Below are 22,666 nucleotides of genomic sequence, written 5' to 3' on the forward strand. Positions count from 1 at the left end.
GCGCTAAAACCCTAATGCATATTTATGAGCCACAAGAGTTTCTATTTTTGGACTGACAGACACGGATCTATTGAGTTAGGATAATGAGCTATGGGTGGAGGTAACTAATTATGTCTGTGTACAGTATTTGTGCGTTGGCTTTAACATTGAATGAACAGGCTTTTCAGTATTCAAAATATACTCAAACAGTAAGACATAAGCCTTTCTGAGTACCTTGTTACAGTGTAGATTACCAGTTAGACTACTTTCTGTGAAAACGCATAAAACAGGCAGGCAGTTCAGCAGATTTTTTTTATTGGGTCGGTATTGTTATGTTATGATCTTTTTTTTCCAAGAAGGATATAAGGCTCAGAATTTCAACACGGGTGTCAATTTTTAGGCGCGTATGAGTACAACCCTGTAGCCTACTATTAGTCATTATCATCTCTGGTATCTATGGTTACGCGGTAGGCAGGCAACATTCTGTTTATCCTCACGAATTACAAGCTAAGTTCGAGAGCTCTATAGCCTATATGATCTGGCTGTGTTTTGGCTTATACTCTTACTATTTTGCAGCTCCAAATCTCATGCATGAAACGCGAGTTATTGACGCCTCAGATGGCATATTTATGCCTACAGTAAATCTTTTCTATGATGTTATAATTAAAACAAGTGTTGAAATGTCAGTCGGGTCTTACCTTCTGTCGCATTTACCTCGGGACCCTTCACCTGGGAAAAACGCCAGCGTCGGTCATTCGAACTGAAACTGCAACCTTGTCAAGCATCGAGTTGAGTTCAGTGAGTTGCCACCAGTAATATATATTTTTTTACATTTACGTAATATTGAACTATAGACAACATATCACATACCGGTGATCATGTCGTACTGCTGCTCACTCGGCGCTGTTGATCACATTAGAATTGTTTCAAGGGGTCAGTTTTTTTCTTTCTGCGTTCAACACAGAGCACGTCAAAAGACCAAACCAAACGAAGTTGGTAATTTCAGCCTCCGTCATTGATCACTCATCCCTCACACCAATCGAGCAAGTGTGTATCTGTGTGTGTGTGCGCGCGCGCGCACTGATCGCACTTGCGAACTGTTGACTTAGTATTTGCATATTACGCTGACTTTTTTTTAACATGGCCTTGTACAATTAGATTGATTTAATCAGTTTGGTTATTCTATTTTCTTTATTACTAATATTTACCATATCGAAATATACGCATGCTGTGTTCAGTTTTCCGAGGGGATAGTTTTGAGTTCACAACAGTATTAACAACTTCAACAACTACAGCCAAATACAGGGAAAACACAAATGTCATTGACCCACGAGATTTCATGCTATTCACTGCTTCCCTCCGTGCATAGAAATAGTGCCTTCGGTTGAGTGTGTTATGAATATTTGTGAAGGAGACAGACACACACACACACACTGAGAGAGAGAGAGAGAGAGAGAGAGAGAGAGAGAGAGAGACTGGTGTACATTGTTGGAAGTTAGGAAGCTTTCTGATTACGATTTATTTTGGATCAACAATATGCCTTCAGCACTTAAGATATCAAAAGCGAACCAGTTGGGAAATCGGAAATTTGCAACACGCATAAAATGTGGTACGTTTTAACATTGTCTGGATAGTTTGTCATTTTATCGAATTATCCAACTATGCAGGTGCATCCAACAGCAATGCTCTCCACAACAGTCCTGTAACGGGGAACGCATTTCTTGTTCTTCCTGGGTTTCCTCGAAGATCGTTCGCAAAGCAGTCTGCGCACAGGGATCTTGGTATAGATGAGCACGCTGGTCATGGCGCGATCCTCTTGCATGGTGAACGGGTTGATACAGCCTTGGCAAGAGCACTTCGCCTCTGGAATGTCCACCGGTCTGCGGTTCTCATCGTGATTAATTCTGTTAAACGAACAGAGTCACGTTTATTAAAAGATACAGGGTTATTTTCCCCCATTTCGCTTCGTGTGAGTGTGCAAAATCCGTATATGTCCTGTAAGATGAAAGAAAGCATCACAACTCAGTCTGAGAAGATGTTCACACTCTGAATGCTTACTGTTATTTTTAAGAGCCTAATCAGATTTTCTAAGTGAAAAAAAACCCTTTATTGTCAGACCTGTATGACCACGGAGACAGACTTCTGCTGTTGGACATCCAGAGCTGGCGATCCACCACACATTTGGTTTTGGAAAGTGCTGGGTTGTTTCTGACCTGAGATACCATGTCTTCAATGTATTTATCGAAGTTCACCTCATCGCCATCGGATGGTACATCTGTCCCAAGAGTGTCCTCACCAGCCAGCACCGGATCAAGAGAGGGCCGATGTGAGGTGGCATTCCGCCAACCATTCACTCCCTGTCTGCCTTTTAATCGTTTGTTTCTCCGTCGTTCGCCTTTTCCTTCGTCAAGCGTATCTCGTGACTCCATCCGCGCCAAACTATTTACAGTCAAAACGGCCACGATCACCTATAATGATAGTTCAAGAAATGAGCGACATTAAGTCAAAATAACCGGGGCAAAGTACTCTTCTTTGTTCATTTTTTAATAGAAATGTTGAGATATTTAAAAAATACACTTACTATGTAGCAATATTTCCCCATGGTTTTCATTTAAATGCTGTCAATTCTTTCAGTTGTAGTTATGCACTGAACGCGTAATTGCGCACGCTGGATCTCTCACAACCACAAAGTGCCACCACATGTTCTGCGGGTACTCAGGCAGAAACACACCTACACTGAGTCAGAGCCCTTTATAGAAGAATTTCCTTTTGAGTCATGTTCAAATAGAAAGACACCTGTGTGTGCAACCAATGAATTCCCATTTCTTTTCCTTCACTTTAACCAACCACCATGAAACAAGCATCATTGTGTTGTGTTTCTAAATAAACTCATGGTTGTAGCTTACTGTAACAATAGCGTTCACCACAAAGCGTGCAACACGGCAGTTAAGAGATTCATATTTTTGCTGGTCTTAAACCTTTTTTGTAATCTTGTTATATGTAGTAATACTGCGTGAGAGATAAAAAAGGACATCAGACAAAGAGGGACATGGATCAACCTTCACAAGTTAGGAGATGTTTACGGCAGTGGCAACAACAATAACAACAACTTAAGCGTCCGCTTCCTGTTTTTACATTAGTACTCAACAAGTAAAACCACAGGAACAAATACCTAACTGCTAGACGTGGGCATCAAACAAAGAATTGTTGCAGTATACTGATAATATACAGCAAATTTCTTGTTCAGTAAAATGCCATGCCAGTGGTGAAACAAAATGGACACTATTTACTTCTATGCGCAGAGCATTACGTCAGTGGAGTCAAGAATTCTTGTTCACAGCAATAGAATCTCACACGTTAGCAAATATACTCTGCTTAAAAAATAGTTTTTAACTCCAGGCTTGAACGTGTTTGAAAGTATGCGGTTGGAACTGAATAGATAAACAAACAGGTACAGTTTGGAAACAGGTAAGTGTAATCTGTAGAAAGCCGAGGGTCCTGAGAGAGTGACAGCTGTCTCTGTCTTTGTCAGTCAGTCTCATAAAAGACAGTCTGACAGAGAACAACAGTTCTGTCTTTGCAAAAAAAAAAAAAAAAAGAAAAGAAAAGAAAACCAAAAAATAGAGAATATTTGTGACACATATTTATAACATTAACACATTCACACTTTATGGTGATGGGCCATTAGTAAACCAAGACGTTTCTATTTGATGCAGTCTTTCTATTTGACACAGTTTAGTTCTTCTTTGGCACTGTATTTAGACTTCATGTACATGAATGCACTCATAATTCATACCTATGCACAGGTATGAACATGAGGAAGGAATACTGGTGTTAGACACTTGACCTTAGGTTTAATGTTAGCCACAAAATGCGATATTTTATTCTGTATTATATTTCTCTGATTCTTTCTTAATTTGTTTGATTTTTTTGTTTGTTTGTTTGTTTTGGTAATTTGCACTTGTAATATCCATTTCACAGTCATGCTCAATTGAAATCAAATCCCTGTAGGAAAATTATGATTAATTTGAAAAATTCGTGCATTTCCTTTATTATTAAGTCAATGTCAAGTCAGCAACAATGACAACAAAAAAAACGGGAAGCTGAAAATCCTCTAAAAGCTTTTTTTTTTATGATAAATTTTCCCAAATGAACCCAATTCTGAGGGTGTTATTTGTTTTTGTGTCTGCCTGTTTGAGTCCTGTTTAGCCTGGTAAGTCTATGCTCCTCTCTCTGAATTGTGCTTTTCATTCATGTATTAACAATATCTAAAGCCTGCACATACAAAACAAACAATCAGGCAATGTTTTCAAGACCAGGCTTATTCATGGAACTCCTTCTCACAGACCAGGAGCCCAAAGGCCCTAGCAGATGTAAGCTTCCCTTGGTTTTGTGTGTTATGATCCCCTTTTTATTTCATCACATTGTCAATAGAGCCTATTGAAAGCTGTAAAAGAACACCTGTTGAGAGAGTTAAGGAAACCTTTATGCCCCCAGCCTCTGTCTCAGGAGTCCATGTTCTGCCTGACATACACCACAACGAGTACTTTTGTGGAGAGGTCAACTGGTCTTTCTAAATGTGACATTCAAAAAGTAATGTAGATTACACATGCTCATAAGAAGTCATTTGCACAGACTAGTCTATACACTGCCGGACAATTTCAGTATCAACCCCTATCATTTCCAAAAATGTGCTGTGTTCCTGCTTTTTCTCTTCATGATTTAAGAGAGATTTTTAATTTTATTTATTTATTTACTTACTTACTTAGGCTACTTACTTGCTTATTAATTGGGAAAACGTAAACTGATCTCACTTAGTCGTGTGGAGTGTTGTGAAATGCAAGAATAGCAAGTGCTTTAACTGAGGGCCGAAAAAACTACAAATATCCCTGATGAGGGCCGACTACCAATCTTTCTCGCTAGTGCTGTAGTTCTCTTACCTGCAAACTTCGGTTCACGCGGCTCACACAGAGAGTCAAATCTCGTTTCAGTGAGCGCTGCTATCGCGGGACTCTGGTCTTGACTAATTTCGGCGGAAGTACTTTGGAGGCCTCTTTTCCGGCGGCCATAGCGGAATCAACGGCAGGGTAAGAAATGTTAGCTAAAACATTGAAGAAAGATCTTCATCCATCCATGTTATAATCGGGACTATTGGGAAGACAATTTTATCATTCCGTATTAAATACCTTATTTTTCAATGGAGCGCAATCATTTCGCCTATCAGAATGTATTAAAGTCACAAATGAATTTGCCAAAGCCCTGACCTAGCTGACTTCTTCCATTGCTGCATCAAAGCACCCCGTGTACGCTCGTTTTAACTTAACAAATGTATCTTACTCATTAAATAGAGATTGTGAAGTGTAAACGATAACCTTACTTTTGATATACGGGAAAAAAGCAAGGGTAGTGTCAAGTTAATGCACAGACTACGAGTGCTAAGCTAAGTTTACGTTGCTGTATGGCATGATACAGTAAGCGTGCTGTTCTCGGTGGCGCGATACGTTGTAAATTCATTCATTTTGCTGAAAATATCAGTTGTCAATCACGTTTCTGCCAGTGTGTCTTTGCCAAACGTCAAATTGCGTTCTGTGCTAACTGAATTATGATCAGTTGGCTGGTTCGTTGCTGCCGTTCTCAGTGAATAGAGAGTGTGATAGGCGTTTAGTTATCAGTCATATTGCAGAAAGTGTCCTGCCTTTCAGATATCTGTTCAGTGCTCAAGTTCCCATCTGTGACAAACTCATTGTTGTGTTGCTTTGAGTGTTTTGTCATGTTGTGCCTTTTGGAGCAGTGATGAGATTGAATGGTAATTCTCCCTCTCTTTCCATCAGCAGCCATCATGAAGCTGAACCCGTTTGTAACATCCTCACGGCGTAAGAACCGAAAGAGGCATTTCAATGCCCCTTCACACATCCGCAGGAAGATCATGTCTTCCCCCCTCTCCAAAGAACTTCGCCAGAAGTACAATGTGAGATCCATGCCCATCCGCAAGGATGATGAGGTCCAGGTAAGAAGTTCTGGTGGGTCTTTGATGCGTGGACGTGTGGTTCTGAACTGTTTGTTTACGTGTACACAAGCAGTTCAAGACACTTTCAGTTTATAATATTTAGTAATTAAATGTACATGTATAGTTAACACAACAAATTGACTGCTGTCGAAGATATATGTAAACCTGTCACTCTTCTCAGCAGAGTTTATTTGAATGCTGGGAACATCAGAGGAGTAACTTTTGCTTATGCTTGAATCCGATATGGTGTAATAAGTTGTTTTTTTGTTTTTTTCCAGCCACACATGCTAATGTTTTCTTCTTTTTTGGGTTCCGTAACAGGTTGTCCGTGGACACTACAAAGGCCAGCAGATTGGCAAAGTCGTGCAGGTCTACAGGAAGAAGTACGTCATCTACATCGAGCGTGTGCAGCGTGAGAAGGCCAACGGTACCACAGTACATGTTGGTATCCACCCCAGCAAGGTATGAACCCAGGTTTTCTCTAAGGATTAGTCGTCGTCCCCCGCCCCCCTCCCCCCCAAAACCTCGAGTTTTGTGAACTTGCATGTGGTGCATGGACAAAAGTATGTACCACCCAGCACGTTAGCGGCTCTTGTTTTCTCACCGTCTGTAACGATGTGCGAGTGTCTTCTGCTGCATGCCATTCTCTTCGCTTTGTCTCGGACGTACTTGTACACGGTAAATTCTGAGAACTGGTAACGGCTTTACTGCGACACTTTGGATACTCTGCTTCACTGTTTGGATAAGGATTTGACTCTGCCTGTAACAAGTGTAACAGTGGCACTGTATTTGATCAGTACTTCATGGTCCTCTGGCCCTCGTGATTTGGGGTGACTCCTGGTTGTCTCCCTTTACCAGCGTATTTTACCCCATGGTATTGACTGCTGTAGATGTCCCTCAGTACATCACTTAGACAGGCAGCTGTGTGCATGTCGTTGTTTTTGTGTATGAAGGGCAGTTATAGAGACTCCGCTTGGCTACGTAACACCAACTTCCCTGTGGTAAAACAGCACAAGATCAACACTGGCATTTCCCAAATTGAGGGTTTGATGCTGTCTTTGATTTAAAAAAGCATTCATTTCTGCTCACTTCTGAATGATGCATCGCAGACACGGATGCATTTTGTTTTGCTTTCAAACATTCAGCTGCACGTCATGGTCTGACTGTGCAACCAAAGGCAGGCATGTTCTGCTTTCTGGGCTTTTTGAAATGTAATGTTTTGTTTACAAGACTCCTCCTAATTGGATCCTCTGCCTTTTGTTTTTCCAGGTTGTGATCACCAGGCTAAAGCTCGATAAGGATCGCAAGAAGATCCTGGAGCGCAAAGCCAAGTCTCGACAGGACGGCAAGGAGAAGGGAAAATACAAGGAGGAGACTATTGAGAAAATGCAGGAGTAAAAAATACTTTTTGCTAACAATAAAGGACTGTAAAAAAAAAAAAAAACGTTTTGTTGTTGTGTTGTCTTTGCCATTGTAGAAGTGGTTGTGCAAATACTTTCCCCAGAACAATCCTTTCAAATTTCAGCTCACTACACTAAACGTTCGGTCATGAACCAGAAGTCATATACTCGTGCACTCGTTACCTCACGATTAATTTAAGTGTTACTGCTGGTCTAATTTAAAAAACAAAAAGGTGGGATAGTAGTCTTTGTGTGGCCTGATCCCATGTTGGTGGTCTTTGTGTGTACAAAAAATAGAATTCGATTGATCACACATCTGGTTCTGTGGCTAAACTGTAGGGAGAGGAAAGGATCTGTTCAATCTGGTGTGACCATTATCTAAAACTTGCCTTTAAAAAAAAGGCTGATGTATATAGTTGCAATTCCAGAGTGAAAAATTATGCAGCTGTATGAATGCTGTCTCGGTAAAAAAAAAAAAATATATATATATATATATACACACACACATACATACATATGTTTATATATTCGACACAGTTGTGTATCCCTAAGAAACTCCGTTTGCTTTTCAATGCGTTTTTTGGGAAATGAAAATTTCGTTCCGGAGGCGGTTACAATAATTTAGTGTCCGCCTACAAAGTTCAACCCGTGCTCAGTGTCATGTGATCCCAGCTTCCTAACATTTACTCACTAACAGTCAATGTGTAGAACGACTGGGTTGCCTTAATTTTGTATTAATTTATACTACACTTAAAACCAAAGAGAGAAATGGCAGAATTATCTTTTGTGATTTCCATAGCAGTTATGACCATCTTTTGGGGCTTAGTTGGTGGGGTCGTACCGTGGTTCATTCCCAAAGGACCAAATAGAGGGTAAGTATAGTTAGCCGCAGTGGGCTAATTGTCGAGCTACATTGAAACTAAATATGGTCTGGACTTATTTTGTCTCATCTGGTTTAATAAATATGAAATTGTCCTTTAGCAGTTGTGTACAACTCAGTTAAAGATTAATCGAACAATACTTAAAAGGGTCAGAGGAATTCTGGCTGAAAAGTCATTTGACAACCTGCAGGTGGGTTAAAATAGATACAACGTATAAACTTTAGTTATAGTGTTCTAAAAGTATAGGGCTACGCGTCTATATATAAAAGCAATAATATAATTTTTTAACTGAAAATAGTTTTCTCGAGTTGCATTTCATTGTATGTAGGTAGTGACTACTTTTGTTAACCCTAAAAGCGATTCTTGCATGGAAACATAGGTCATACGGGAATTTCTATATTTTGTCTTCCTTATTCCATCTTCCTTTTATTCTAACAATGTTTCCAAATGCTCCATGTATAATACGAAATTTCGGAATAACATGCTATGCCAGTTTTGGTCAGTGAGTTTATAGACAAAAATTGTTCAAGATGAAAATTGGACCTCTGCTAATTTATATGTTTATGACTTTCTTTTCTCTCGACATATTTTGCGTTGTCTGTTTGGCTGTCTCAACACTAGGGTCATTGTCACCATGCTGGTACTAACTGCAGTTTGCTGTTACCTTTTGTAAGTATTTGCATTGCATTTCTAAAATACTGCATGTAAAGAGAAAAAGTGCTATTGTGTTGGGAGGGCAAGTGTCTGATGTCTTGTTGCATCCTGTCACCCACTGCCCCAGGGAGTTCCATTAACATCGATTGGGATCTGTGGTTTCAGACAATCAATGTACTGCCCATTTAGACTAACTACGTCACACAGAAGTGAACATTTGTTTTTTAGTCTGCATGGCTTTGTTCAAGTGTATTGACGGATATTTCGGTAAAGTATATATTCCGCCTTGGAACCTTTGCATCAACTGAATGTAGTTTTATGTCACCCTGAATTATTTAGAATGCTGATGCTAAACCCGAGTCAGGTTCCATTCTTGTTTAGACACAGGAATTTAATGGAGATAAACAATCTAATTAGAAAGTTAGATATTTTTCTGTTTACCCTGTTTGTCTGTCCATTTCTATTTGAGTTTATTAATCCGCATTCTTCGGGATTATGTCTTGTAGCTGGCTCATCGCCATTCTTGCACAGTTGAATCCTTTATTTGGACCGGCACTGAGTAACGACACTATATGGTACCTTCGTTATCACTGGCCATAGACTGGAGTCTTTCCTCATCAGGTAAAGTTTTGTAGATAACCACAATCTCGTCTCTTATCACGTTACAGTATAGGATATTGTTGTTTAAAATTGACTTTAAGCAGTTGCCACCAACATTTCTGTGCACGTCACAAATTCACAATTAAGTATATGTTCACAGAACTGGATTCTCTGTACATTGCCAAATGAAGTCCTTCATTCGCCTCTTCACAAAGGGAATTCCTCCTCCAACCTGAAGCCTTAACCACAGTTTTGTGATTCATGAAGTAAAGCAAAATCATATGCCTGTCACCGTAGTTTAAAGTTGTGTAGATAAATGAAACCTTTTGTGATGGAAATTGTAAGTAATGTGTTACTTTGACGCTTGTATTTTGTCTCCATTGTGTTTGTGTCGTTGAGTGGTACGTTACGTCAACAACATTTTCAAAGTCCTCAGACAAATTAACTCATTACTAATGGTTGCTGTTTGCTTTTCAATGCATTGTATTTATGTGATGAAGTGCCTGCATTAAAATTTTGGATAAGGAAATTGTATTTATTCCCGTTTACAGTTTATAGTGTATTTCCTTAAAACATTACACACTCTGTTTGTCTGTTTCTGGATTAAAAAAAAATTTCAAGAGCACGAACCATTAAAAGCACTTAAGATGAACTCAAGTTGATACAAATTATTGTAAGTTGTCATTTGAGGTCAGTTAAAAGTTCACTTCAACGTTCACTCACTCGTGCAGTGCGAAATGTCCATTACAGCGTCATCAATTCACGGAAACACTTGCATTCAAAACCACATTTGAACCAGACAACATCGCTCATTCTCTAATTCTTGTCTCACTGGCCTCAGCTTTAGCTCTCTAAGACTGAGGTATTGCATGGTAGAGTACACTTCTTTTGATGCGTCTACAGTGCAGATGCAGGTTCCGAAGTCGGGGTCATAATGTGTCTTTAGGGATCCTTGGCCGTGAAGAAGTACACTCGCACTCTTCCTTTCTGAGAGACCCGTCTGAAGAGGGGTCGCTCCGTCCCTGGTCTTTGGCTTGGCAGGCGGGACAACAGGCCGTATGACCCTCTCGGCGGCAAGAAGGGCACGACAAGACAAGCTGACAGCAGAACTGCGTGGAGCACAGCTGATACTGGTCCCAAGGGGTTCCACAATACCTACAGTCTAAACACACAAAAGAGAGGGACGTTTGGAGACAGCACGCATACATTGCCTGACTTTACTTCACGATTAAGTTACTGTACTTTTTTCCAGTATACGAGCAAACATGCTACGAGCCCCTGGCTTCGTGGCAGGAGTAAGTCCTAACTTTCAGTGGGAGCGCGCCGAAAGAGACAGACCTGAGACAACATCGTCGTTGAAGGAAATTGCGTAGCGCTCGTCAAACACAAAGAGCTTCCCTCGGTAAAAGCCTTCAGGAAAACGCTCCAAGTACTTGTGGATGCCCCCCTTCAGTTGACAGACTTCTTTACACACATTCTGTTGATCGAGACAAGGAAACACTAAGGATGACGGCCATATCTATGTGTTAATGCTGGAAATATGATTATAGTCAACTCATTAATCCTATTCTCATTCAACAAAATCAATTGTCATTCACGTGACAAAACTCCTGCACCGCTCCGTTAATTATTTCTTGTTAAACTGACATGCATGTTCACATTGTGCTGAGATACTTTGATCAATTTAAAATAAGTATCCGTTAGGAAAAACGATTATGACCTTGGAGAGGAGGTAGGCAGACCCTCGTTCACAGCGAATGCCCCCCGTGCAGTACATCAGAACCTTCTTATCTCGAAACAGGTCCAGGTTCTTGTCCACATAATCTGGGAAGTAGCTGAATTTCCGGATGTCAGGGGCCAAACACTGACTGAACTGTCCCTGCGTGTGAATTTTTAACACAAGCGAATTTGCCATTTTATCAGAGATGCACTGTGAAACCGCCTCATATTATGGACAATCAACATTGCTGTAGAGAGACACTTACAATCTTACTCTCATAGAAGTTTCTACAGTCTAACAATATTGTATCATTGCATGAAGGACCTTTCTCCAGAAGAGTTTGCACCTCTCTGTGAAATTCTTCAGGTTCCAAATGAGTTCCTAAGTACGACAACAGAATGTCTGTGTTAATAGAATTCCTACAATAACAATAATACAAGAACACACATGTGACACGAGGCAATACATGACAAAACACATATATTAGAGAGATAATAATAAATACTCCCCCACCTGCCATTCTATATGATATCATATCTGGATCCACTCCCATTGGTACGATTTCTTTAAAGACTCCAACCCTGAGCTCTGAGAAGCAGTCAGAACCCCCCTCACTTCTCTAAGGGTGAGAACACTTTCATATTGTCACAAGCAAAGATACTAAAATCACTAAAAGAACATTGTGGTTGTAATACCACACAAACCATTATACAAACACCCTCAGTCAACAGTTTAGAAAGTGAACAATTATAATGGTTATATATAAGTCAAACTAGTTATTATGAAAATCTTCTGTTATGAATAAATGATAAGTATATACTTTACCTTGAAGTCTTCTACTTGCATTATTTTGAAGATTGGATGAGAAAGCATTGCATGGATGTAAAGGCCTGTGGCTACTTTGGTACCACCAACTGTTCCATTGATTCCTTCAGTGGCTACTCGAATCTGCAAGATAACAAGTCCAGCTTACTGAAGTCTTGCTCATATTAATTACATCAGAGAGAAGAATAAGTAAAGGAAAAAGCACAAACAATCTTTACTTGAAATCCAGTTTTACCTTGCCAGTCAACTGGAGCTTTGAACACAAAGCTTTCTGCCACGCACAAATGAGTTGTGGATTCTCTATTGGACAGTAACAATAATACAAAAGCACTTCGCCAGGGCCCCTTATAAAGAGACAGAAACAAAGACAAGAGTCAGATAGTACAGTTCCAGCAACTCCGTTTAACCAATGAGGAAGATGGACTATACCTGTTCAGTTTGTCTTCAGAAATTTGGCTTATGTCAGGTACCCAGCACGACGCGTCAACGGCACCGTCATTCGTCGAATCTTGGTGCACGGAAGATTCTTCTTCGGTTTGTCTTTGCATGAGGTCTAAAGCGTCGATAGTGAGCTGATGAATATCTTTTGCATGATCGTTGGCAACGTGTTTGTGGATTGAGGAAAGATCTGTGAAAGTTCTGTCACAGCAGCACCACAAAGTTGACGAGGTATTTTCGCAGGGTGCAGGAACCCTCTTAGATGCCACAAATGTCGCAAATGTCTACAGGACAAAGTAAATAGTTCGAGCTAAATATCAAAATGACGGAAACACTGTTCTAGTTTAAGATTATAGTGGTGACACTCACCTTTTTCTTTGCATAGGAATAGTCTTTCCGTGTTGCTGATATTTGAGGTCTGTCTTCTTTAAAACCCTTCGACGACAGATTCTCAACATCCATATTACTAAGCATACTCTCTGCCAACTCATCACCAGCCATTATAAGTAATTAACAAAAATGATGTGGTACCAACACGTAGAACCTGTGGAAAGTGAACAATGTTTCCAAAGTCAAAAATGGTTTACAGCAGCCAAGTTCACTGAGTTGTCGCCTTATAAATTTGAGCTGATTCTTAAATTTTTATGAGAAAGACACAAAACATTCTACTGAAAATATAAACAACATATTAATAATAGAGATACAGTAAGGTATAACAAGAGCAAGAAAGTAAAAACCTCACTTGATCCTTTATTTTCCCATGCCTACAAATTCCGAAACAGGAAGACGCTCAATGCATCAAAAGTACTTCCGAGTTCTTTCCTCTTTTGCTCCGGATGTGTTTGTGTAAATCCGACCGCTTTTATTTTTCTAGTGCAGACTGTGTTCACTATTGCAACCATTCAAACGCCGTTGGGCTGGTAACGCATTTTTATACCGTATCAAGAAACATCAGATATTCTGAACAGACTATATTTGTGCAGATAATTGGGATACATAAGCGTATTTATCACTATGTCAAGAAGAAGGCACAGCGACGAGAATGATGGTGAGTTCCCGAAAGATTTTTTTGCTAGCAAACGTCAGCTAGCGTAGCATTTTGCAATGCAAAATTGATAGTAAGCTAGCGCTACACAGCCAATTGCATGCCTAGCTGTGCGATAGGGTACGCTATCGCTAGCATGCACGAGAGTGGCATGATTACAGTGTACCTCTGCACTCCACATGTAAAGGTAAATGTAGTTTACGACACTTTGACTGGTTCAGTCAAACAGAACTCAAATAGAGTTTAATGTGAGTTCGTAGTTTTTCTGTCGTTTAGACTAGTAAGCTGTCCCAATGAGTTTTATAGGTAGCTGTTCAAGCTAAACTGGCGATGTGCAGTTTGTCAGGTCTGTAACTAGGTCTCACGAATGGTCATGTAATAGGAAAGCTTTCCGGCGTCCATATCACTACTGGCAATATATTTTTTTTAATTCGCTAGGTGTAACGTGCCCGTTGGTTCCACAATAAAGTGTATACTTGCTGGTTTACGTGACGGCACGTTATAGCTACATGTGACTCCTCCCATTTTTACATTGATAAAAAACTGTCGGAGCAATATTTGACTTATGCCGGGAAATATTACTTACATTTTTATAGTGACTGTTAGAATATTTCTCGACCCTTTTGCTACTAGGTGCTCAGCCTCATAAAAGAAGGCGGACATCCGAGCCAATCGAGATTGAGGACCGGCTTGAGTCTCTGATATGCAGAGTAGGGGAGAAGGTAACTGACGCTTTGTTTTTTTTTTTTTTGCATTTATCACTGTTTTGATCGATCAACAGCCTTGCCCATTTTAAAATAGCAGGACCTTTGATTTTATATAGGCTTACATCGTTGCAAGATCCTTCTTCTTTTAAATATTATTATTATTATTATAATTATTATTATTATTATTATTATTAAGCATGATCTACCTGGAAAAAAAACAAATATGTGGTTCACGTGTCTGTTGCTTGCAGAGCACATCCTCTTTGGAGAGTAATTTGGAAGGCCTTGCAGGTGTCTTGGAAGCAGACCTGCCAAATTACAAAAGCAAAATCCTGCGTATTTTGTGTGCTGTGTAAGTTTTTTGTATTTTCCTAATTTTTTTTTTTTACTTTTGCATTTTTGTTTCCTGCCTGAAAATGTTCTTCAGAAGCGCGGTGCATTGTCTAAGAAAGAATAAGAGAAGTCATTGTGTAATTGCATTTTGCTTCCCACAGTGCTAGGCTGTTACCGGAGAAGTTAACGGTATACACAACGCTGGTTGGCCTACTGAACGCACGCAATTACAACTTTGGTGGGGAGTTTGTTGAGGCTATGATTCGACAGCTCAAAGAGACACTGAAGGCGAATTTGTATTCTGAGGCTGTTTACGTGGTATGTGTTTTGCAATCATGACAAAGACATTAATGCACATTAATTCCAGCTTCCATCTTAGAAGTAAATAATTGTCTGAAGACACATGCTGAAGACAATAAAAACAATTGAATACCTTCTGCAGTTTTTGTTAAATTGCATGTGATTATTGTAGATTTTTGACAATGTACTGTTCCTCTATTCAGAGAGGACCTTCACGTAGAGAGAGGTTGACTGATTTATTTCCGCTTGGTTGCAAAAACAGGTTTTCTCGTAAGACAGTTAAGATTTAAACCTACACCTTTGAATGTTTGTATAACCTTATATGGTTTATCTGGTTTTGTAGGTGCGTTTCCTCTCAGACTTGGTGAACTGTCATGTTATTGCAGCCCCTTCCATGGTTGCTATGTTTGAGAATTTTGTCAGCGTCACGCAAGAAGAAGATATACCACAGGTGACGTATGCCGAACTAAATGCATGTTAAGTAGAAATGTTTTTATTCAGTTATGTATTTTGGTTATCATTAAAGGCAAAGCAGTGACGTCCTCTAATGTTCTGCCCAGAATTCTGCCCAGAATGCAGAATGCTGTCAGATTCCTCTCCATGTTTTGTCTCCATTTTCTCACACACGTTTCCTGTTACAGGTGCGCTCTGACTGGTATGTCTACGCGGTGCTCTCCTCCCTCCCCTGGGTCGGGAAAGAACTCTACGAAAAGAAGGATGTGGAAATGGATCGACTTCTCAACCAGATTGATGGCTACCTGAAGTGAGCATTCCTACCATCATCTCTCTTGGTCCATGTTGACCACTATTGTCCTTGAACACTGCAAGTTATCTCTAATATTTCATGTGACTTTTATTAAGTATTGAATTCAGACGATAGAATGTAAGCCCGGTTTAAGTCACCTTACCTATAGCTATTCAGAGTTAAGGTCAGGAAGTTATTAAAATATTTAGAGGTGTTAACCGCGAAATCTCTGGGCGCCCTTTGCAGGAGACGGCATAAGACACACGTTCCAATGCTGCAGGTTTGGACGGCAGAGAAGCCTCATCCGCAGGAAGAAGTAAGACCGATTACATCTTGATTCCATCCAATGAGCTTTTAGGGTTTGCTTGGCATCAGTTATATCTTCTTTACACTGACATCCTCATTGGCTGTTTGGATTGCGGAACAAAGCATCTAAGTCACAAGATTCATTTTGATCTGTTGATTGGTGGACCTGTCATTTCCATATAGCAAGTTACTGTTTATTTATTTATTTATTTATTTATTTTTTGTCCCTAACCATTGTGGTGAAACACTCTCTTATGTTCTCCATACACTTCTTACACATGTAGTCAATTGGAGTCATAAGCGTTGTGCCTCGTATGTGGAGTCAGTTCCCCTTTTCTTCTCAATGCTCACTGGCTAGAAACACAAGATGACCAGTTCCCTTGATCGCTTTGATTCATGTTTTCTTATGTTGCATTAACCTTTAAAACCTCATGTTTTGAGAGTTTTGATTTTTTTTTTTTATCTTTTTGTCTCTAACCGCTCAAATGCTCTCATGCTCTCCATACACTTTTTCCAAATGAGATACTCGTTAATGAGAGTCATGACCATTGTGCCTTACACATGGAGTCATTTATCGTTTGCTTCAAATCACAAGATGACCGGTTCCCATTGGTCACCTCGATTAACGTTTTCTTACGTTGCATTAATCTTTCGAGATCTCGTGTTTTTTGAGAGTCTTAATCCCTAACCTCTGTGTTTGTCAGTATCTGGACTGCCTGTGGGCTCAGGTGCAGAAACTGAAGAAGGACCGTTGGCAGGAACGCCACATTCTGAGACCGTACATCGCCTTCGACAGCGTGCTGTGCGAGGCCCTGCAGCACAACCTGCCTCCGTTCACTCCGCCAGCTCACTCGGACGACGCCGTCTATCCCATGCCCCGCGTGGTCTTCCGCATGTTCGACTACACCGACGCGCCCGAGGTCTGTCCTCCTCTCAGCCAATCAGAAACCAGAGGGAACGGTAGATTATAACTGTGGACACGGACAGTGTTCCTGATCTAGATGCACTGGGCTGTAACATTCGCGTCATTCTGTTTACGTGCGTTACGAAAAGGCCTTTCTCGGTGTGCGTCGTAACATGTTTGAAGAATGAGAGTTTTTTTTGTGTGTTAACGCGTGAAACTAACGAGGTGTCGCGTCTTGAAATTCAGGGGCCCGTCATGCCAGGAAGTCATTCTGTTGAGAGGTTTGTCATAGAGGAGAATCTTCACTGCATTATCAACTCTCATTGGAGGGAGAGGAAAACATGGTAAGCTGACTCATGGGCAGTTAAGACAGGTCTACATTTCAAGTGAAAATGTGTCATTTGTTTCAAACAAGGCTTATGTTTTTCACTATTCAATTTTCTTTTTGTTGTTTTTTACCATCCTTTTTATTTATTTATTTATTTGTTTGTTTATTTATTTATTTTAGCGCTGCCCAGTTGCTCAGCTACCCTGGAAAAAACAAGATCCCACTGAACTATCACATTGTGGAGGTATGTAGATAGTAGATGGCAACTGATCCCTGACCTGTACCTAATGTTCATAACTCTCAATATATGTATTGGCTTATTAAAAACAAAACCCATAATTCTTCCATATTTCTGTGTTTATTTTCATGGTTATCACCAACTATTTGTCACAACATTTCAGAAGCAACTGGCCTAACATGAACATGACATGATCAATGCTATTGGCTTGGTCAAAGTACAGATTTCTCTCAGAAACGACCAGCGTAAATCGTCTCTGACTGATCCAGACTCCATTCGTCCTCTGGAATGTTTAGGATTTCAGTGACAGAATTAGGGTTTGCAGTGTACTGACTGAGTACTCTTTGTCCAGGTTATCTTTGGAGAACTGTTCCAGCTGCCTGCACCGCCCCACATTGACGTTATGTACACCACGTTACTCATTGAGCTCTGTAAGCTGCAGCCTGGTTCTCTTCCACAAGTTGTATCCTTTTTACCTGCTTGACGTTCATTCTCTGATGTTTTCTCTTTGAGAATGTGGGGGATTGTATGTCTTTTTTTTTTTTTTTTTTCACTCAAAAGCTCATAGTACAGTTTTCAGTATCGTCATTTCTCCCTTTTGAAATGACCTCAGATGCGGCTCAAGCGAGAATTTAGCCCTCTTTCTTAAGGTGTTCAAAGGATTTCAGTGTTTCTGGGGTTTTTTCCATTGATGCAAACTGTTTATAAGTGTTTCACCTTAGCGTAATGCTCTCAGCTAGCTCAAGCCACAGAGATGTTGTACATGCGATTGGACACCATGAACACGACATGCATAGACAGGTGAGTTTCTGATCTTACTCGCACGTTTTTTTAAGACTGTCTTAAATCTGAATCACGTTCAGCTTTATTGCATTATAGCAAACCGGTCTTCATTTAGGGAATATTGCATTTTTGCTAACTTTGTAATGGTCATTTCTCTCTACTGCAGACTCATCAACTGGTTTTCTCACCATTTGAGCAATTTTCAATTCCGATGGAGCTGGGATGACTGGTAAGGTCGTCTGTCTGTGACCTTTTGACCTGTTGTGACTGTATAGTATGTGTCTCAGATTTAGCCCAGTATAGATCTAGTAGCCTGTTGCTCTTCACATTGACCGGTTGTAAATGTTGTAAATATAAGAAATATAAATATAAGAAGCTGTAATGACCTTTTTTTCCTCCCCCCCCTCCTTTAAGGGCTGATTGCTTGACTGTGGACCTTGAAAAGCCAAAGCCCAAATTTGTCAGAGAAGTGTTGGAAAAATGCATGAGGTACCAGTTGTTGTTGTTGTTGTTTGGTTCATATTAAATTTGTTGTTGTCATCAGTGAACTGGTCAATATATCATTAGTGATGGTTGTTTGTTGGCAGATAACTCTTTTTTTTTTTTTTTTTTTTCTTCATTTTTTTATGATCCTAGACTCTCTTACCATCAGCGGATAGTGGACATTGTCCCTCCCAGTTTCTCTGCTTTAATCCCAGCTGAACCAATATTCCAGTATAAATACGCAGATGAGAACAACAGTAAGGGCCATTAGTCTCATAAAGCCTTGATGAAGGATAAATATGCGGTTGTCTTGACCACGCTTAAAACATGGTGTTCTGTCACAGGTTCGTTGCCGGGCTACGCTGTGGCAATAACAGTAGGAAATGCCATCAAAAACCGTGCCTCAAATGAAGAGATCCTCACCGTCCTGAAAGACGTGCCAAACCCCAACCAGGAGGACGATGATGGTGGGTCAACCCAGCTCGAATTGTATAAAATGTATAATTGTATAACTGAGCACGCCAGCCGTGCATATATTTACAGTATATCATAGGTAAAACGTTTTCACCTCATCTGTTGTCATAGTGATCCAGGGAGCTCAAGTTGGATGTGATACGAAAGGTTTTCACGGTGGTTTAAGCAGTTATTGGTTCGTAAGGCTGTATTTCTTATGTGTGCAATGATATAGTACAGTCAGAAGGTTTTAGCCTTTAGAGGAGGAGCATAAGAAGACTATAGTATGAATGATACAGTTAAAAGGATTGCTGACCCTCGGCTATGGGTCAGGCCTCACTCTGTCACAAGTTTCCCACCGTGACAGTGTTCACAAAATGGCATGGCCTCTTGTACTTTATATCCATACTCAATCGCATATAATATTTGAAACCACTCATCTTGTAATCACTCATAGTACAGAAGTGTATATTCCCTCATTGACTTGATTTGTCAGTACGTCTCAGTATTGCGTGGGTGTCTAAATCGTATATTTAAATAACGTGTCTATTTCAACGTACATGAAATGGATTTTTTTTTTTCTTGTCGCATAATGGCATTCTGTTCATTTGCAGTGGTTTCTAAGCTGTCAGTCATTAACATGTAAATGTTGTCTCAGATGAGGGATACGGCTTCAACCCCCTGAAGATAGAAGTGTTCCTGCAGACTCTGCTTCACTTGGCTGCCAAATCCTTCAGTCACTCCTTCAGCGCCCTGGCCAAGTGAGTGTGCCGCGCTGCGCCCAGCCTGCTCCCGAGATCGCCCCAAACCGTGCTCCGCGCCCCCCCCCCCCCCACCGTCCCGCACAGCTGACACAAATAGCCGTATGGGTTAATGAACTACCGCGCCGCTTGATTCACTTTTGCGTGTTGGTTTCCAAGAACTGTTAAGCACAGCTGCCTGCCGCGATATTCGGCTCTTTCTCGGCCAATCGGTCGTGACTTGGTGTTGCGTTTCCCCTCTCCCTCCCCCCCTCAGGTTTCACGAGGTGTTGAAAACCCTGACGGACAGCGACGAGGGGAAGCTACACATTCTCAGAGTGGTCTATGAAGTCTGGAGGAATCACCCACAGGTTAGTTCTGTGACCTCTGTCCTTTATGGAAACCTCAGAAAATAAACTAAGTAAATCCAGTAAATATATATTTTTTTTCTAACCTTTATCGTATGGGGTTTCGTTTTGTTTCCATGCAGATGATTGCAGTCCTGGTTGATAAGATGATCCGGACACAGATTGTGGACTGTGCAGCAGTTGCCAATTGGCTCTTCTCCCAAGACATGGCACACGATTTCACAAAGTAAGTCATAGATTCTCACCTAGTGAGGGATAACAGTACTTCTCATCATACACAACCAATCAGCTGAATGATTGGTATTGTGAATCAAATAGTTGGGCAGTAGGGGTGTAACAGTATACAACTAATTTTGTCATATATATATATATATATATATATATATATATATATATATATATATATATATATATATATATATATATATGTATGTGTGTGTATGTATGTATATATATATATAATGTATATTATAGAATTTTCACATGGGCAGCTTGGTATGATAAAATACAGATTGTTTTATTATTTCAGTCCCTTCATTGCTTAACATGCTTTAACAACGCACATGCCACATATTCAGAAATTACTATACCAAAGAGTTAGTCTCAGATTGGTAAAGCACAGACAATCTGTCGGCCACAAAATTTACATTTGGCTTTTTTTTTCTGCTGCATCAAAAACAAACTGAATCTTGAGCCTAAAATGCACCAACACCTACCGGACCGTGAGTATTAAACAAGTGTACTGTAACACCACAGGGCTTTTTCTCTTTTTTTTTCCTTTAATCGGCTATTTGGGAATAAACAGGTTTTATGTGTGGGAGATTCTGCACTCCACTATCCGTAAGATGAACAAGCATGTACAGAAAATCCAAAAAGAGCTCGAGGAGGCCAAAGACAAGCTCGAGAAACAGCAGCATAAGAAGGTAAGTGATAATCCTGAGAAATCAGGCAGTTCAGACATCAGAGATTTCTGTCTCAGTCACACAAGCTCACCAGTCATGTATACACATAAGCACAAGTTATATGTCTACGGCTCTGGTAACTTGGAAAATATTAACTTGAATAGTTCAGGCATTGCGTTCAGACCCCGCCATATTCTGTAAATGAAGGGAAAAAAAAGTTTTCTTAAATTATGTTCATCTCTGAGGTTTTACGGACCGATGATGTGGGTTACAAACTGTTCCCATCAAAGTGAACTGAAGGCTTCCCCGGCGTATGGCCCTAGGTGTGTGAATTATCGTGCGTGTGTTTTGCAGAAGGATAGTGGTGATGAGGAGGATATGGAGAAGAACAGTGAAGATGAAGACGGACAGCTGGAGGAACAGATCGAGAGACTGCAGGAGAAAGTGGAGTCGGCCCAGAGCGAACAGAAGAACCTCTTTCTGGTCATTTTCCAGGTACGGGAAATGACGGGGGGGTGGGGGGGGGGGGGGGTGGTAACGCAGAGCAGTCGGGCAGATGCAGAGAAGGGTGAAACTGCCTTTCAGAGCATCTGTTTCCAAAAACCAGCAAGACAGTTGGCCACTTTGTAATTCACACAAAGTAGTGTTGCAATGATGATTACACTGTGACGGATCATCCAAAGCACGGGGGGGGGGGGGGGGGGGGGACGGGACTTCATTCCATCCCCGATCATAGAAATACTCAGTGTTTGAAAGCAAATGTTCAGGAATAGGCTGCCAAGTGTCCAGGAGAACTGTTGTCACGTGAATAGTGCCCTGCGCTGTCTGTATTATGTTGTTTACAGTGCTGAAAAGATGCAGTGCCTGGCTTCACATGTACTGGTGGAGTCATATCCAGGGCCGTTATAAATCTGACACGAAACGGGACTAAAATGATGAAAACAAAAAAACAAATAGCACAGAAATGATGTTAATGGTTCAAAGTACAATGGTACAAAGTCCAAAGTCAAATAGAACCTAGAATTGTGTCTCTGTCTCAGTTTTTCAGGACTCTCATTTTAATTTCATCTCTTTGTCTTTCTCTCTCTCTCTCTCTCTCTCTCTCTCTCTCTCTCTAGCGCTTCATCATGTTGTTAACCGAGCACCTGGTTCGCTGTGAAACGGGCAGCGTGGACATCAACACCCCCTGGTATAAGAACTGCATAGAGAGGCTGCAGCAGATCTTCCTCATGGTACTCTTCCTCTTCCTCCTTCTCCTCCTCCTTCTTGTCCTCACCTGTCTTACGCTACAAAAGAGTCAGATGCTGTCGTGTCGTCTGTGATTTTTGGGACTTAACGTATGTGTCTTGCTCCAGTCTCACTGCTTTGTCTGTTCTGTCTGTGTGTCTCCTCCAGCACCACGCGACCATTCAGCAGTACATTGTCACTCTGGAGAACCTGCTCTTCACAGCTGAGTTAGACCCTCACATTCTAGCTGTCTACCAGCAGTTCTGTGCCCTGCAGCTTTGAGACTCACACCAAGCCCCT

General features: G+C 40.7%; 5 protein-coding genes across 6 annotated transcripts; 3 read left to right on the forward strand and 2 right to left on the reverse strand.

Moving 5' to 3' along the window:
* Window positions 1-1,630: 1,630 nt before the first annotated feature.
* Window positions 1,631-2,408, reverse strand: LOC115805073 (interleukin-17B-like). Its single transcript, XM_030765556.1, has 2 exons — window positions 2,098-2,408; window positions 1,631-1,883 (listed from the first exon to the last, which is right to left on the reverse strand). The coding sequence occupies exons 1-2, from the start codon at window positions 2,406-2,408 to the stop codon at window positions 1,631-1,633; spliced, it is 564 nt and encodes a 187-aa protein (XP_030621416.1).
* Window positions 2,409-5,021: 2,613 nt separating this feature from the next.
* On the forward strand, window positions 5,022-7,430 carry rpl26 (ribosomal protein L26). Of its 2 annotated transcripts, none has more exons than XM_030794290.1 (4): window positions 5,022-5,066; window positions 5,811-5,986; window positions 6,308-6,448; window positions 7,256-7,430. In XM_030794290.1, exons 2-4 carry the CDS (start codon window positions 5,819-5,821, stop codon window positions 7,382-7,384), a joined length of 438 nt encoding a protein of 145 aa, XP_030650150.1. In that variant the 5' UTR covers window positions 5,022-5,066; window positions 5,811-5,818; the 3' UTR covers window positions 7,385-7,430. The 2 variants fall into 2 exon arrangements, with proteins under 2 accessions (XP_030650150.1, XP_030650151.1); XM_030794291.1 differs by having other exon boundaries at window positions 5,023-5,066; window positions 5,814-5,986.
* A 650-nt stretch (window positions 7,431-8,080) lies between these two features.
* Window positions 8,081-10,062, forward strand: atp6v0e1 (ATPase H+ transporting V0 subunit e1). Its single transcript, XM_030764736.1, has 4 exons — window positions 8,081-8,258; window positions 8,889-8,936; window positions 9,428-9,542; window positions 9,682-10,062. The coding sequence occupies exons 1-3, from the start codon at window positions 8,155-8,157 to the stop codon at window positions 9,519-9,521; spliced, it is 246 nt and encodes an 81-aa protein (XP_030620596.1). The 5' UTR covers window positions 8,081-8,154; the 3' UTR covers window positions 9,522-9,542; window positions 9,682-10,062.
* A 90-nt stretch (window positions 10,063-10,152) lies between these two features.
* tstd2 (thiosulfate sulfurtransferase like domain containing 2) lies at window positions 10,153-13,304 on the reverse strand. Its single transcript, XM_030764735.1, has 10 exons — window positions 13,247-13,304; window positions 12,874-13,048; window positions 12,496-12,788; window positions 12,302-12,410; window positions 12,067-12,189; window positions 11,755-11,860; window positions 11,507-11,622; window positions 11,242-11,400; window positions 10,860-10,998; window positions 10,153-10,683 (listed from the first exon to the last, which is right to left on the reverse strand). The coding sequence occupies exons 2-10, from the start codon at window positions 13,003-13,005 to the stop codon at window positions 10,451-10,453; spliced, it is 1,410 nt and encodes a 469-aa protein (XP_030620595.1). The 5' UTR covers window positions 13,006-13,048; window positions 13,247-13,304; the 3' UTR covers window positions 10,153-10,450.
* A 173-nt stretch (window positions 13,305-13,477) lies between these two features.
* Window positions 13,478-22,666, forward strand: ncbp1 (nuclear cap binding protein subunit 1). The gene is made up of 23 exons (XM_030766105.1): window positions 13,478-13,552; window positions 14,183-14,271; window positions 14,508-14,608; window positions 14,751-14,907; window positions 15,233-15,340; window positions 15,531-15,652; window positions 15,881-15,950; window positions 16,645-16,860; window positions 17,091-17,188; window positions 17,353-17,416; window positions 17,763-17,873; window positions 18,147-18,211; window positions 18,360-18,422; window positions 18,608-18,682; window positions 18,830-18,933; window positions 19,021-19,143; window positions 19,788-19,890; window positions 20,147-20,240; window positions 20,360-20,463; window positions 21,043-21,188; window positions 21,537-21,634; window positions 22,258-22,371; window positions 22,535-22,666. Exons 1-23 carry the CDS (start codon window positions 13,519-13,521, stop codon window positions 22,646-22,648), a joined length of 2,373 nt encoding a protein of 790 aa, XP_030621965.1. The 5' UTR covers window positions 13,478-13,518; the 3' UTR covers window positions 22,649-22,666.

This window comes from Chanos chanos, chromosome 2 (assembly GCF_902362185.1).
Source record: "Chanos chanos chromosome 2, fChaCha1.1, whole genome shotgun sequence".
NCBI classification, from domain to species: Eukaryota; Metazoa; Chordata; class Actinopteri; order Gonorynchiformes; family Chanidae; genus Chanos; species Chanos chanos.

Bases quoted from the DNA above. Each gene is read 5' to 3' on its own strand.
- rpl26 (XM_030794290.1), top strand. From the start codon at position 5,819: ATGAAGCTGAACCCGTTTGTAACATCCTCACGGCGTAAGAACCGAAAG. The intron at 5,987-6,307 runs GTAAGAAGTTCT...GTTCCGTAACAG, and splicing joins GCAAGGATGATGAGGTCCAG to GTTGTCCGTGGACACTACAA. The intron at 6,449-7,255 runs GTATGAACCCAG...TTGTTTTTCCAG, and splicing joins TTGGTATCCACCCCAGCAAG to GTTGTGATCACCAGGCTAAA.
- tstd2 (XM_030764735.1), bottom strand. From the start codon at position 13,005: ATGGCTGGTGATGAGTTGGCAGAGAGTATGCTTAGTAATATGGATGTT. The intron at 12,190-12,301 runs GTAAAACTGGAT...GTTATCTTGCAG, and splicing joins AGCTCCAGTTGACTGGCAAG to ATTCGAGTAGCCACTGAAGG. The intron at 10,999-11,241 runs GTCATAATCGTT...CTCGATCAACAG, and splicing joins CTGCCTACCTCCTCTCCAAG to AATGTGTGTAAAGAAGTCTG.
- atp6v0e1 (XM_030764736.1), top strand. From the start codon at position 8,155: ATGGCAGAATTATCTTTTGTGATTTCCATAGCAGTTATGACCATCTTT. The intron at 8,259-8,888 runs GTAAGTATAGTT...TCTCAACACTAG, and splicing joins CCCAAAGGACCAAATAGAGG to GGTCATTGTCACCATGCTGG. The intron at 8,937-9,427 runs GTAAGTATTTGC...TATGTCTTGTAG, and splicing joins GCAGTTTGCTGTTACCTTTT to CTGGCTCATCGCCATTCTTG.
- LOC115805073 (XM_030765556.1), bottom strand. From the start codon at position 2,408: ATGGAGTCACGAGATACGCTTGACGAAGGAAAAGGCGAACGACGGAGA. The intron at 1,884-2,097 runs GTCTGACAATAA...TTCGTTTAACAG, and splicing joins CTGTCTCCGTGGTCATACAG to AATTAATCACGATGAGAACC.
- ncbp1 (XM_030766105.1), top strand. From the start codon at position 13,519: ATGTCAAGAAGAAGGCACAGCGACGAGAATGATG. The intron at 14,272-14,507 runs GTAACTGACGCT...TGTTGCTTGCAG, and splicing joins TATGCAGAGTAGGGGAGAAG to AGCACATCCTCTTTGGAGAG. The intron at 14,908-15,232 runs GTATGTGTTTTG...CTGGTTTTGTAG, and splicing joins ATTCTGAGGCTGTTTACGTG to GTGCGTTTCCTCTCAGACTT.